Source organism: Squalius cephalus, assembly GCF_949319135.1.
Source record: "Squalius cephalus genome assembly, chromosome: 11".
Classification (NCBI taxonomy): Eukaryota; Metazoa; Chordata; class Actinopteri; order Cypriniformes; family Leuciscidae; genus Squalius; species Squalius cephalus.
In genome coordinates, this window is record NC_137132.1 from 23,118,445 (window position 1) to 23,131,039 (window position 12,595).

At 37.7% G+C, this 12,595-nt stretch overlaps 1 protein-coding gene across 5 annotated transcripts in view; it reads right to left on the reverse strand.

The window, feature by feature from the left end:
* Positions 1-12,595, reverse strand: part of nbeab (neurobeachin b) — a 270,853-nt gene that overhangs the window by 179,761 nt on the left and 78,497 nt on the right. For all 5 annotated transcript variants that reach the window (XM_079885173.1, XM_079885172.1, XM_079885176.1 and 2 more), the window contains exons 9-12: positions 5,184-5,381; positions 4,765-4,898; positions 3,639-3,747; positions 2,055-2,207 (exon numbers count right to left, since the gene is read on the reverse strand). In XM_079885173.1, coding sequence (XP_079741299.1) covers positions 2,055-2,207; positions 3,639-3,747; positions 4,765-4,898; positions 5,184-5,381 — 594 coding nt within the window. The remainder of the gene's footprint in view (positions 1-2,054; positions 2,208-3,638; positions 3,748-4,764; positions 4,899-5,183; positions 5,382-12,595) is intronic.

The following is a 12,595-nucleotide window of genomic DNA, read 5'->3' on the forward strand; positions in this document are numbered from 1 at the left end:
TGGAGCTTCACCTCTGACACGGCTAACTCTGCAGGAGAACAGCAGATACGGGGAATGTTTTTGATGAAGCCGAATGTCAAGAGCTACAGTGGTTGGTTTGTCAGACCTGACTAGTGACAGTGCTGCAGGAGGACCTTGGAGGACAATAAAAAACGCTGATGAAAGAATATAACTCATCCAATTACTGGCCACTCATGCAGGAGACTGGGCTCGACTGGGATGATGGGAAGGTAAAAAAAAACATGATGCAACTCCATAAACTCTTCTGGCCTGAGGAGAGAACACTGCTCTCGTGTTGAGCTCCCTCCTCACACTCCCTCTGTCTTTGACTTCTTCTCTTTCCTTTTCATGACTCCTGCTGTTTTTCTTTCTTACACTTTTCTCAGTCTTTACTTCTTTTTCTATTCATCCATCTAGCCATGTTTACTTTTTCTCCTTCCTATTTTATTTCCATTTGTGACTTATTTTTCTCTCTTGCTTCTTTCCTTCCATTTTTCTTTACTTTTATCTCATTCTTCCCCTTTTTTCTTGTCATTCTCTTATTCTCTTTCATCCACCTTCCTTCCGGTTTTTCTTTCGTTCTCTTTATTTTTTATTTATTTTTGATCCTGCCATCATGCATCTTTCCATTTTACCTTTCCAGCTCCTTTTATTTTATTCTTTTTGCTTACTTCCTCCACTCTCCTTCCCTTTCTTTCTTTCTTAGTTTCTTTCTTTCTTTCCATCTAGCTATTTTTTCTTCCTTGTTTTTATTTTCCTTCTCACTCTGCACCCTCCCTTCCTCCCTTCATTTCTTCCTTTCTTCCTTCTATCCATCCTTCCTTCCCCACTTATTATCTCTTTAGAGAGAGAGAGAGAGAGAGAGAGAGAGAGAGAGAGAGAGAGAGAGAGAGAGAGAGAACTCCCATTATCTCCCTTCTTTTGGAGCCATGGCAAGCATCCAGTGACCAAAGGTCTTTGTTTTGATCCTGTTTGTGTTTTCGTACCTCCTTTATTTATTCATGACAGTCAGCAGCAGTGCAGAAACTGAAGTGAGCAATACTAGCAGCACAAAGACTTGCTTCTTTTAGAAACGCTTCATCCTCTCCTTTATGGGTCATAGCAAAGCAGGGTCAAAATCTCCTTTTTCAGCTTGAACTTCACTCTAAATTTGTCAACCATCTGTGACAATAATTTTGTTAAACTTTTTAAAGAAAAATATCACTTTTCTTCAAAGCTGTGACATTTTGGCAGGTGACAAGGTGAATGAGGCAGCAGACTGAAGTTGTTACTGTCGAAAAAAAATTCAGTTAAAAAAAGAAAAGAAGCAGTTTAGGAGTAGTGAACGATTTTAATTTAGATGCTTTTTGGCATCTGCCTTTTAGATGACATGCAACTCATTATCAAGAGAGATGAATATTAAAGTCAATAAGATTGTTTTCTTTCATTAAAGTGTATTCAATGAGAAGGTATAGGAATGAGAAGAAAAAAAAATGTAGGATGGGACTCGATTTTATGGTTTAGGAATTTATTGAATTGAATTTTGAACAATACCTGTTCTTGTCTTAGGACAACTTTTTTGATCCACTTCAAATGTTGACTACTGTAGTTGCTTATTAGCATGCATATTAGGGTAATTGCTGTTTACATATTAATGCCTTATTCTGCATGACCATACTCTACATCCCTTAATCCTACCCAAGACCTAAACTGAATTAGGAGTTTATTGAGGCAAAAGTTGTTAATCGTTAATAGTAGTTAATAGTTAGTTAATAGTGAGAATTGGACCCTAATCTAAAGTGTGTCCGGGATTTAAAAAAAGAGAGAAATCTGTGACGTCACCTGAGAAGAACAATGTTTCAGATGCAGTGCCAGTTGACTCATTTGTTGTTCTGATGTGAACACTTGTGCCTTATGGTTACTTCAGTAAACATCACGGTGTGCTCATCTGACCTGGTCACTACGATCTCCGTGGAACCAGTTCCCATCACAGTGTACTCAGATGCTCCTAATTGCTGTCATGTTTCATGGGGATGTATCTGAGTATCTTCTGGAAAAGACATGACCTTGCTCACCTTCGCGGGTATGTGGATCCAAATAGCCGCATTGAACAGGATATGGTCGCAGAGTTGTTTGAGGAGAGGTGCACCGTGGGAAAGGCCATCCAGGTATTTGGCGAAAGACAGGAACTGCTCCAGAACGGCCCTGGTGATGTGCACCCGCGATGACTGAGAAACAATTGTGAGATTTTTGTTAGTTTCCCAAACCAACCTCTGATTTTCAAATAAATGAATAAACCAACATCTTAAACTTGAAGCCATAGTTTGACTTTGTAGTTAAACAAGGACTTTAACTTTGTAGAGACTTTCTGTGTTATTAGTCTCAGCTGGCAAATGAGGTCCAGACAGGTGCGTGGTGTGAGACAGGAGTGAGTATAAACGAGACACAAACAGATGGCCGGCTACATGTGAACGGGACGGCAGACAGTGGGATCATTCAGGTGCCGTCCAGCTCAGATTTACAGCTGCTGCTGTTAAATGACAAAGTGAGGCTTTTACTCAAGTGCCAACTTTAGATGGAGCCAATTGTACATTGAGACTATGAAATAAGGACAGCTATGAATGAGTAAAGATAGCAAGAGGAAAAAAATAATAATGACACTGGGATCATTTGTATGTCATCGCAATAAACGCATGGACAAGGAAGAATATAATAGCGCCGTTGAACCGGCATTCGCCGAGGAAATGCTGAAGTGTGCATTTGTCATTCATCAACCATAATGTGCCTTTCTCCTCTGTCCTAGCAAATTAATTGCGTGCATGTTTTTTTTATTATTATTATTCAGCTCATGCTTACAAAAGCTTGAGTCAATCGAGGTCATGACAACTCCTTCTGAAAGAGAACATCTTAATACTCTTATAACCATTTAAAGAAAAGAGCAATTCATTTTTAGCTTCATGCATTTAGTTTTTTTTTAAAGGTGCAGTTTGTAATATTGACAGCTAGTGGGTGAAATGGGTACTGCAATTCAAAATACTGGAGAGAGTTGTTTCCCCCGCCCTCTACTCCACAGACTCGACGCTCGGGCGGGTTGCCAGATTGGGGACACGCAACAGGAACAAACACAATTGACAATGGAAAGTTGATCAGCTAATGGATTTTTATTGTTTTCATATTAAAAATCTGTGATCTCTGACCTAGTTTGTTTGCTGGCTTCCATGGATGCAATATGCCAACTGACAACCTGGAGTGTCTTTTTGTTTTTCGGAGGAACAAGTATTTGGATTTAGGATGTTTACTAAATCTCTGCAAACATATTATGGTATTTTTATGCTTTAGTAGATTGCATACAGCACCTTTAGAATAGTATTTTAACCAGTGTTAAAATATCTTCTCCTATCCAGATTAATGTGCAACTATAAGATATTTGCAGGCTGATTTCTCCAAAGAGTGTAAACAATGTGCAATGGCCTAACCAATTCTCTGAGCCGTGGAACAACCGTTTTGTCTGACCAATGGTTTGGGAAAATTTGCTTGGAAACCACTATTTTTGCAATTCCGTTTGGGTTTGCTAACAGCACAAAAATGTCAGACTTCAGCTTAAACCAATCTAAATTATATGTTAGAAAATTAAAAACAAAAGAAAACAGTCACATCACCTTTTCCAGGAGGTATCCAATCACCAGGAAACCCTTCCCACCAAGCATCTGCTCTTGCATTGCCACTGAGCTCTTGAGAAGCTCCATCAGGAAGGCCAGGAGAGTTGAACTGCACCAAAACATCTCATTACACAACTTTATTGGGTAACCGCTTCTTAAGATTCAAGATTAAAGACTTGTCGACCAATGGCAAGAACATTCTGCACTTGATGCAATTGGTTGATTGTTAAGATTTTTGTATATATATTGAAGATTGGATATTTAATTGTGCATCATCTAAAGCTCACTTAACGTTAATCTTGTAACCATATATATATATATATATATATATATATATATATATATATATATATATATATATATATATATATATATATATATTTAATAACACCTTCAAATGTACTCTTTAACAAATTTCAAAATTAATTTTTAATTTTCATATAATGTTGTGATGCCCAAATTCACTTGTGGCATTTACAATTACTGTTTTTATTGTTTATTGTTTTATTTTGACCAAATATAACTGCCATTTGCTGTTTTTTGGCCTTAACATGAAAATAATAATTCACTATAAAGTTCAAAAGTTTGGGGTCAGTAAGATTTTCAATGTTTTTGACAGAAGTTTCTTGTGCTCATCAAGGCTGCATTTATTTGATCAAATACACAATAAAAACAGCAATATTGTGAAATATTTTTACAATACAAAAATCAATATCGTCTATTTTAATATATTTTAAAATGTATTGTATTCCTGTGTTAGCAAAGCTGAATTTTCAGTATTCATTACTTATTCAGTATCCATTCATTCATTTACTACAGTTTTCAGTGTCACATGATCCTTCAAAAATCCTTCTAATATACTGATTTTGTGCTCAAGAAACATTTCTTATTGCATGTTTTATCAAAATTGAAAACAGTTGTGCTTTTCAATATATTTTGTGGAGATTATACATTTTCTTCAGGATTCTTTGATGAATAGAACAGCATTTATTTGAACAATAATTATTTTGTAACATTATAGATGTATTTACTGTAACTTTTTATCCATCTAAGGCATCCTTGCTGAATAAAAGTATTAATTTTGTCTTACTGACCCCAAACTTTTGGTGGACATAATATAACTTACCACACTGTGGTTTCCACCTGGCTTTCATTGTGCTGATGGAAATCCAGCTGTGCAAAGAGAGGAAACAACACCTGGATACCGCCAATGGAGTGAATGGCACTATGAATGGAGTGTGTAACGATGGCCTTAACATCCTTAAAGAAACAGAAGGGAAAAATCACATGGATTAAAAAGTAGTGATTGATGCAATCAGTAAGGAACTTTTTTGCCATTTTTGAAAGTACCGACTCACATTAACCACTGACTAATCTCTATAAACAATTACCATTGAATGGCAAACACTGACATTATCCTATGGTGTTAGCGAAACAACGCAGAATCTGATTAACATTTAGTGACATTACAAACCATTATGCAGTTTATTAAGGATTAAGAGAGTAGAAAGGAGTCTTAAAGTGTTAAGCAGACATTAAATGTACCTGTAGCATTAGAGCGTGAGGCGAATGCACGAAAATGGATGGGTTTTCTCTGGGCGAGGACTCCAGGCAGAGCTGAGCGTCTGTGGCTTTGGCGTTGTAAGTGAAGGAGACACTGTTTGCTAACTTTCCATCGTACAACACTTGTTTATGGTGGTCAGCCAGATGGATATCACTTTCCGATTTAAATTTAAAGGTGCTCTAGGGAGGTAAAAAAAAACAAGATAAAGAGACAAATTAAGAGAAGTCTAGACCAACACAGAAAATCTCAGATGAAAATCTGATCTAAATGACGCAATATTCACCTCTAAAATGTGCCTAACAAAGTGAGACATGTTGGTGAAGGTGAGATAATTAACTAATGATTGTATTATCACAAAACGCATGAAAATATCACAATGTATATTTAACAGTACATCTATGTAAATCGTATTATTCCATGCACTTATTAAAGGATTTACTATTCCTAGAATGAAAATGAGAAGAATCTTTTTATGTAGTGATTAAATCTTATCCAAAGTCGTGGGAGCGGGATGAATAATAAATGAGCTCGGTGACATGAAATAATCATGAAGATGAAGTAGGGGCGATATGGGAATTTCCCAGCTGATTTATCATTCATGAGGTTGTTTCGTGTGCTGTCAAATCAAAGGCCTGCAGCCCAACACCTGCAGCACATCCCAGGTGATGATGTCATCCAGATGTGACCTGCTCCAGACGTGTGCTAACTGTATTAACTTGCAGTGAGCAGACAATGATAACAAGGCATTTTTAGAAAACCAACTCCCTTTCTATCAGAAGACATGTACTTGACAACACTTGCATGAACAAAAGCAGTGTTTATAGTTTGTCATGTGACCAGATAACAGATATACATGTCATGCGCTTATGTGGAAATCAATCTATGCACACTCAAGGGCAGCAAACTTTCTTTTCCCCACAGATATAGGCTACATAAAAACATGGGCTATGTTCAAAATCGAATATTAGTGCATTACATACTGCATTCGGTATATAGGTATTATGTAAGGTATAATGTAGAGCGAGGCGGTTGTTATAGCGAATACAACCCCGACAGGCTGATCAGGATCAGTCTTGAATCAGCCTGAAGGGGTTGTATTCGCTATAACAACCGCCTCGCTCTACATTATCCCACTTATTACATGGCTACCTACCAAATAAATCAATAATTTGACACAAAATATTGATTTAAAAAGGAGTTTATTGATTTAAAAACGATTGTATTGCTTCTGCTAAAGAAAATAGTCCATTCCGTCTCTACGGTTAGAATCCTGCGTCCATAGCAATGCTCTGTTTTTCATGGCAACGGTGTGTTATACTTCGCAGCGGTCTGTTATCAAGAAATAACAGACCGCATTCTACATTAAAATTCAACCAAGCCATGTAATAATGCTATATAAATACTATTGCTATAGTTCAAATAGTTGTAGTGCACTACATTTTGTTACATGATATCTTTGCAATCAATTAATTCATTATTTCAATAAATATCATCTAGTTTATTTAGCATTTTTTAACAAATCTTATGTAAAACTGTCCTTCAGCTAACTCAATGATTAAAAAAAGAAATGTTAACAACTGCATTCAGAAACAAACTACCTGGCCCTTTGTATTCATATTTCATTATTCATGTACTAACTGTTCAGTGTCTATTTAAAGATGTAGGATGGTGTAACCCGTTGTCATTAAATAGATTATTACCCTGCGGATACGGTTTCTAAGGCAATAAACCTGATATAATAAAATATTTTTCCTTTCACGATCTGTGAGCAAATAAATACAGCATTATATAGAAACAAGTATGTCTGTTCAGCTTATGTTAGCTTTACTGTTATCTTTATTCTATTAAAAATAAAGAAAATGGACAGAAAAAAAAGAAGCTTTGAAGACCTGTATGGTTCTTTTGACCTAAAAAGATTCATTCTGTTTGCTTTTCTCTGCTGAACAGATAGCATAAATGTCACCTGTTGCTGGTCAGGTTTCTGCTGCAAACATATGATGTAGCGCAAAGCAAATCTCAAAATATATCAGACTGACTGGGGAAATAAATATCACAGCAGGTTAATACACGGCGACAGTGTGCAAAAAAGTTGAAAGCACTGCCTCACAAAAAAAAAAAAATTCTGACAGGATGCTGGCGTAACGTCTAATACACTTCTGACAGAAACTGATGAAGTCATGCTCACATGTTCTCTCATAGTGAGACTCTGCAGTAGTAACAGAGCATATGTCTTACATGACAACAGGGAGGAAGAGGGACTGTCAGGGACAGGGACTGTCTGACAAAATATATTATTCAATTCAAATCATCATAAAAGAATAATAATCAATGACGATAATAATAAGAAATGTTTTTTGAGCAGCAAATCAGCATATTAGAATGATTTCTGAAGGGTCATGTGACCACAGATATGTATACATAGATTTCACATTCGACCGCTCCAGACACGTCAACATGTCCGCCATCTTGGAACGGTCAACTTTTCAGATTCTGTCGTCACTCATAGTAAAAAAATCAATGAGTTTGCCAAGATTCCACAACACTGCGTAGAGATTTAAATTCCCAGAGAAATGGGATAACCTTCACAGGTTATTATTGTGTTTTTATATGCATTAACTCATTACAACAGGTTTTTATACTATGGTAACTTTTTAATGTCGTGCTAGATAATGCCTTCGTCTTGTTGTATTGTATTAGTTTGGCAAAATCATCTGCTGAAGTCTATTGCAGATATAGATATTCATACATGCGTCTAACTACGGTTGCAGACGCTCAGTCAACTTGCTCTCAAATGTTCACAGACTGGCTTTGACCGTTCCAATATGATGGATGACTTACATATAGCGGCCCATTGAAACAGCTACTAATGAGGCATGTACGTATATATATATATATATATATAACTCTAAATATAAAAATATTTTAAAATATAAAACTTATATAAATTGTATTCATATTTTACGACATTATTGTTTTTTACCTTGATTAGCATAAGAGACTTATGCTCCAAAAACATACAAACATATTCTTCCAAACTGAAGCTGCTAATCTGAGACCAAACCTGTTTATTCTATCAAAGCATTGAAGACAAGAACACAAGTAATTGTGTCTGACTGGAGCTCAGTGTTTCTAGGCAGCAGCACATGACGGTAATCGGGTCATCTTCAGATCAGTCACATAAATCCCTGGAGACTGTGAGTTTTCAGCCTGCCACAGCCCACTGTCTCTACGTATCCGGGCAGTACTCTGCTAAAAGGCTAAGAAGGCTATGGACCTAAGGGAGCTAACACATTACAGTCAACAGAACAAATAATGGTGTCAGTGGTTGTTGAGGGCAGGAAGCCAAAGTCAGGGAAGGGTAGCAAACTGAAAAAAAAAAAAAAAAATTTTATTTCAGCTAACATGGTTTGAGAACACTGGGTCTCATTCACAAAGCATGCATACGCACATGCTCAATTTGTGCATGAAATCTGCCTATGAACATTTTCACAAACAAATCATGATTCACCAAAAACGGTCGTACTAAAATTTATTTTAAATTTACGAAAAAATTTAGGAAAAGCTGCGTTATAGCTTCAACTGTGAGGTTTCTCGGAATAATGCAAATATACACGTATGTACAGCTGGCTAATGAGAAGTCTGCATAAAAGGTGTTTATTGCGTTTGAACTGGTTTTGCTCGAGGATCTGGTAAGAGCGAGTCTGCATAGATAGAATGACGCAAGGCTGTAAGGAAAACGTCTGCGGAAAGCCCAAATATGGAGATGGTTTGGGCATGTTTTATGCAAATTACTAACCTTGTGCACGCGGCCGCTCATTTAGAATACTCCAAATTCACTAACATCAGAACGAGATTAAGGGGCTGTTTACTAGGGTTGCCAACCGTTCCGTATAATACGGAATCGTTCCGTATTTGACACATAAAAGTCTTGTTCCGTATTGAACTGATACGGAACGCACTTTGTTCCGTATTTTTGAAAATAAATTCAGTGCACTAAAATAGTCTAAATGTTTAGTTTTTAAAAAGCTGGCTATGTCTATTTTGATGTTTCTGCGCAAGTTCAGCAGACAGTGGTTCGGGTTTGTTCCGATCAGAGCTCGTGAGCGGAGAGCGCATTTCTGAATATTCCGCTCCGCTCGCTCATTCTGTAGGGTCGCTCGCTCAATCCAGAATGGCCTGCTGCTGGTTCGAAAATATGTGTAATAAGGGCTGCCTTCGACTAATTTTTTTTTCTAGTCGACTAGTAGTTGTTCATTTAAGCCATTTGTGGACAAATCGCCCCTTTATATTAATTTAATTAGGCTTAAATAGGGTGGTACAGGATAATAAGCGCTATGACCGCATGCACGCATAAAGCTTGCCACAAAGAACCGGTTAAAGTAATGATTATGAATGTGTCTAAATTAGCAAGGAGACATTTATTTGTTTAGTAATAAATTGGTGTTTTCTGTGTCGCTGCAAAGAGAAATGCACATTTCATATGGATAATCAGAGAGTAGCCTATTTATTTTGGTTTGAATATTTTAGTTTAAAAGTAGACATTTCAAGCTTTCTGTAATAGATAGCCTATATTTCTCAAATCTGTGAGGCACAAGCTGAGTTTCGGCGCCCTCCAGTTCACGTGCAATGAAAGTTGTGCTGCATGGCGCCTTATTACATTGCCTGCTATAGCCTATATTTGCTTCTTATTTAATAAATACGGGCAATTTGTTGATAAAACATTGATCAAAATTAAGATACAATTTATACAAAACGAAAATCTTTTAAAAAGAGTTTTCTATAAAACAAAACTTAATGAAGTCGTCAAAATCATGTTTTACCAAAAACAGCGCCGTTGCTAGGAGGGCGCCAGCGCCTCTGCCTCGCGAGTGGATGATAGCCCTGAAGACGCCTAGCAATGGTATACCTTTAGTGGTAGTATACCTTTAGTTAAGTTATATCTTAAGAGTCTTCGTAGCGCGCTAAGAGTAACGTTATCGGAAAATGCAGCCCAGGTATGATGCGTAATGGAGATTCCAAAGCGCTCTTCTTTGGTCAGAACCATGGAGAGCGATCGTGGATATAGGTCGTCCTATGCACCGAAACTTTTAACAATGCAACAACAATTTTAAAGAGCACCAAGCTATTAAAATCTATATTATGTATACGCACAGATAATATAACAGTAGGCTTTATCAGTCAATATTTATTTATTAGGCTAAACAGTGATTGGATAACGTTTTTAATTTAAGGCCCACCCACTATTGGTCTGGCCCATCCAAAACTGGAATCAAAAATCCCCCCCCCCCCCGTTCCGTATTTCTATTTCAGAAAGTTGGCAACCCTACTGTTTACACAACACTGTTTTCAACTCAAAAGGCAAAACTTTTTATGCGTTTTGGCTGTTTGTTTAAACGACAGCGGCATTTTGGGTGCCTGAAAACGCAAACTTTTGAAAACGTGTTTCAAAGTCCAAGTTTTTGAAAACGGTGTCCGTGTAAACAACAAAACAACGAATCTCCGAAGATGATGATGTCCCGCACGTGCGTATTACGTGTTCAGTCTATAGTGTTTCATCGCCATCTCATGGCCTGGCAGCAGAATACATGGTTTTTAGTTGTTTTCGCGGATCCGTGTGAATGGGGATCGTTTTGACAATGGTGTCGTTTGTACGTGGAACACTCAAAGGAAAAACGTTTCCGTTTTAAGCATATCGTTGTTATGTAAACGTACCCTAAGAACAAATTTATGTGCGTAGCCTATGCAGGTGTTGTAAATTAGACGGAGATCTTTCGTGAGAAGTTCTCCTGTGCGTACACACACGAAATAATCCACGCAATTATTATCAGTGAATGAGACCCAATGATTTTACACACAAAAAAAAAAAAACCTTCACTCATTCCACATTCATTGTTTGTTTTGCTCAAGCGTGCCGCACAAGCCCTGAAAAGTGAAGCCAAAACGTCTCGATCGCCCCCCGGTGACTGGTCCTAGTACAGGTCATAAGCCCCGCCTCCCCGTGTTATTCAATGGGACGTGAGACCAACTAAACAATTAAATTACACTTCAAATATCTTTTTTCCAAAGGTAGTTTCTTTCATTTGCTGTCGTTTTTATCACGCTGATGTAAGTTCAAGTGTCTGTTTCAAAAATAAGTTGGTTTTTAGTTAGTTACGTGATGCTATAAAAACGGTGGTGTAACGTCACGATTGACAACTGTGATTGACAGGTTCTCTAAACGAAGTTGTCACTGAAGCACCAACGGACACTTTTTCGGGATCTTCGGAGGACTGAGGAGATTGTATTTACTTTATTTTAACAAGCCTCTTGCCGTACTGCAATCTATTTTTTAAAAAGTGCACTAAGGGAGAGTGCATTCTGCGAGAGTGAGGGCGGAGCGTTGATTTCGCGGCTTTACTTCCTGCTCTCTACTGCGCAGGTCTGGTCCCGAGATCGCTACTGCGCAGACTCAAGTTCCAAGATGTCAGTGCCATATCGGGACACTGGCGGCTTCAGTTCTCACCAATGGAAGAGAGCGAAGGGGCGTCGTCCATCTTTTTTTACAGTCTATGGTTTTGCTACATTAAAAAAAGAAGAAAAAATGGGGAGGGGGGAAGACTTTCCCTTATTTTCCGACAAGCAATGGTGCATTTATTTGAATTTTTCTTGGTAGGCTACCTTCATTCTGTTGTTCTGTCGACAAACACCGTTTTTTTGCTTACGGTAGATCCATCACAGTTAAAAACCCATTTTATCATGCTTTCATCAAATGAGGGCCAGGCCCTGCGGTCTAGCCTTGCTATAAACTCTGAAGGCCTTTGCCCTATTCCTAAACCAGGTAAATTCAACTGATCAGCCACAGAGCTGACAGGTAGTCTGATAGCTGACTCTCCATTGAAATATACAACCCCTTTTGAGATTTCAAGAGACTCCATTCACAGGTTTATCTTGGGTGGGTAATTGCTTTCTCCCTGAAGCAGACTGCTCATTATTTCTGCCAACCTGTCTGTCATGACGACGTGAGGGGCAGTGGGAATCAGAGGTCTAGAATCTCAATTAATAAGGGAAATGATCAGCCCACACTGATTAGAGAAAAAACAGTGCAAATGTCTAACAGGTAATTTAAAAGCACACTAGGTAAAAATAAATAAAAAAACATTGTTAAGATGGGTTTTAGCAGTTATTTGCCCTTTTAGATTGCAAAGCTCATGAGTAAAACACTGCTGTAATGGAGCAAAGACAATTGAGATGGTGTCAGAATTTGGAATTAAATTAGGAAAAGCTCATCATTCATAAACAATGGCTTCTGTAATGTCATTTTTGGAATACATATGCTATCCGTCCCATGCATGTGGTTTATTGTTTTAGATAATGAGTCGCTAATCAAAGCCGGGTGCTTCAGAGAAAATTAGAC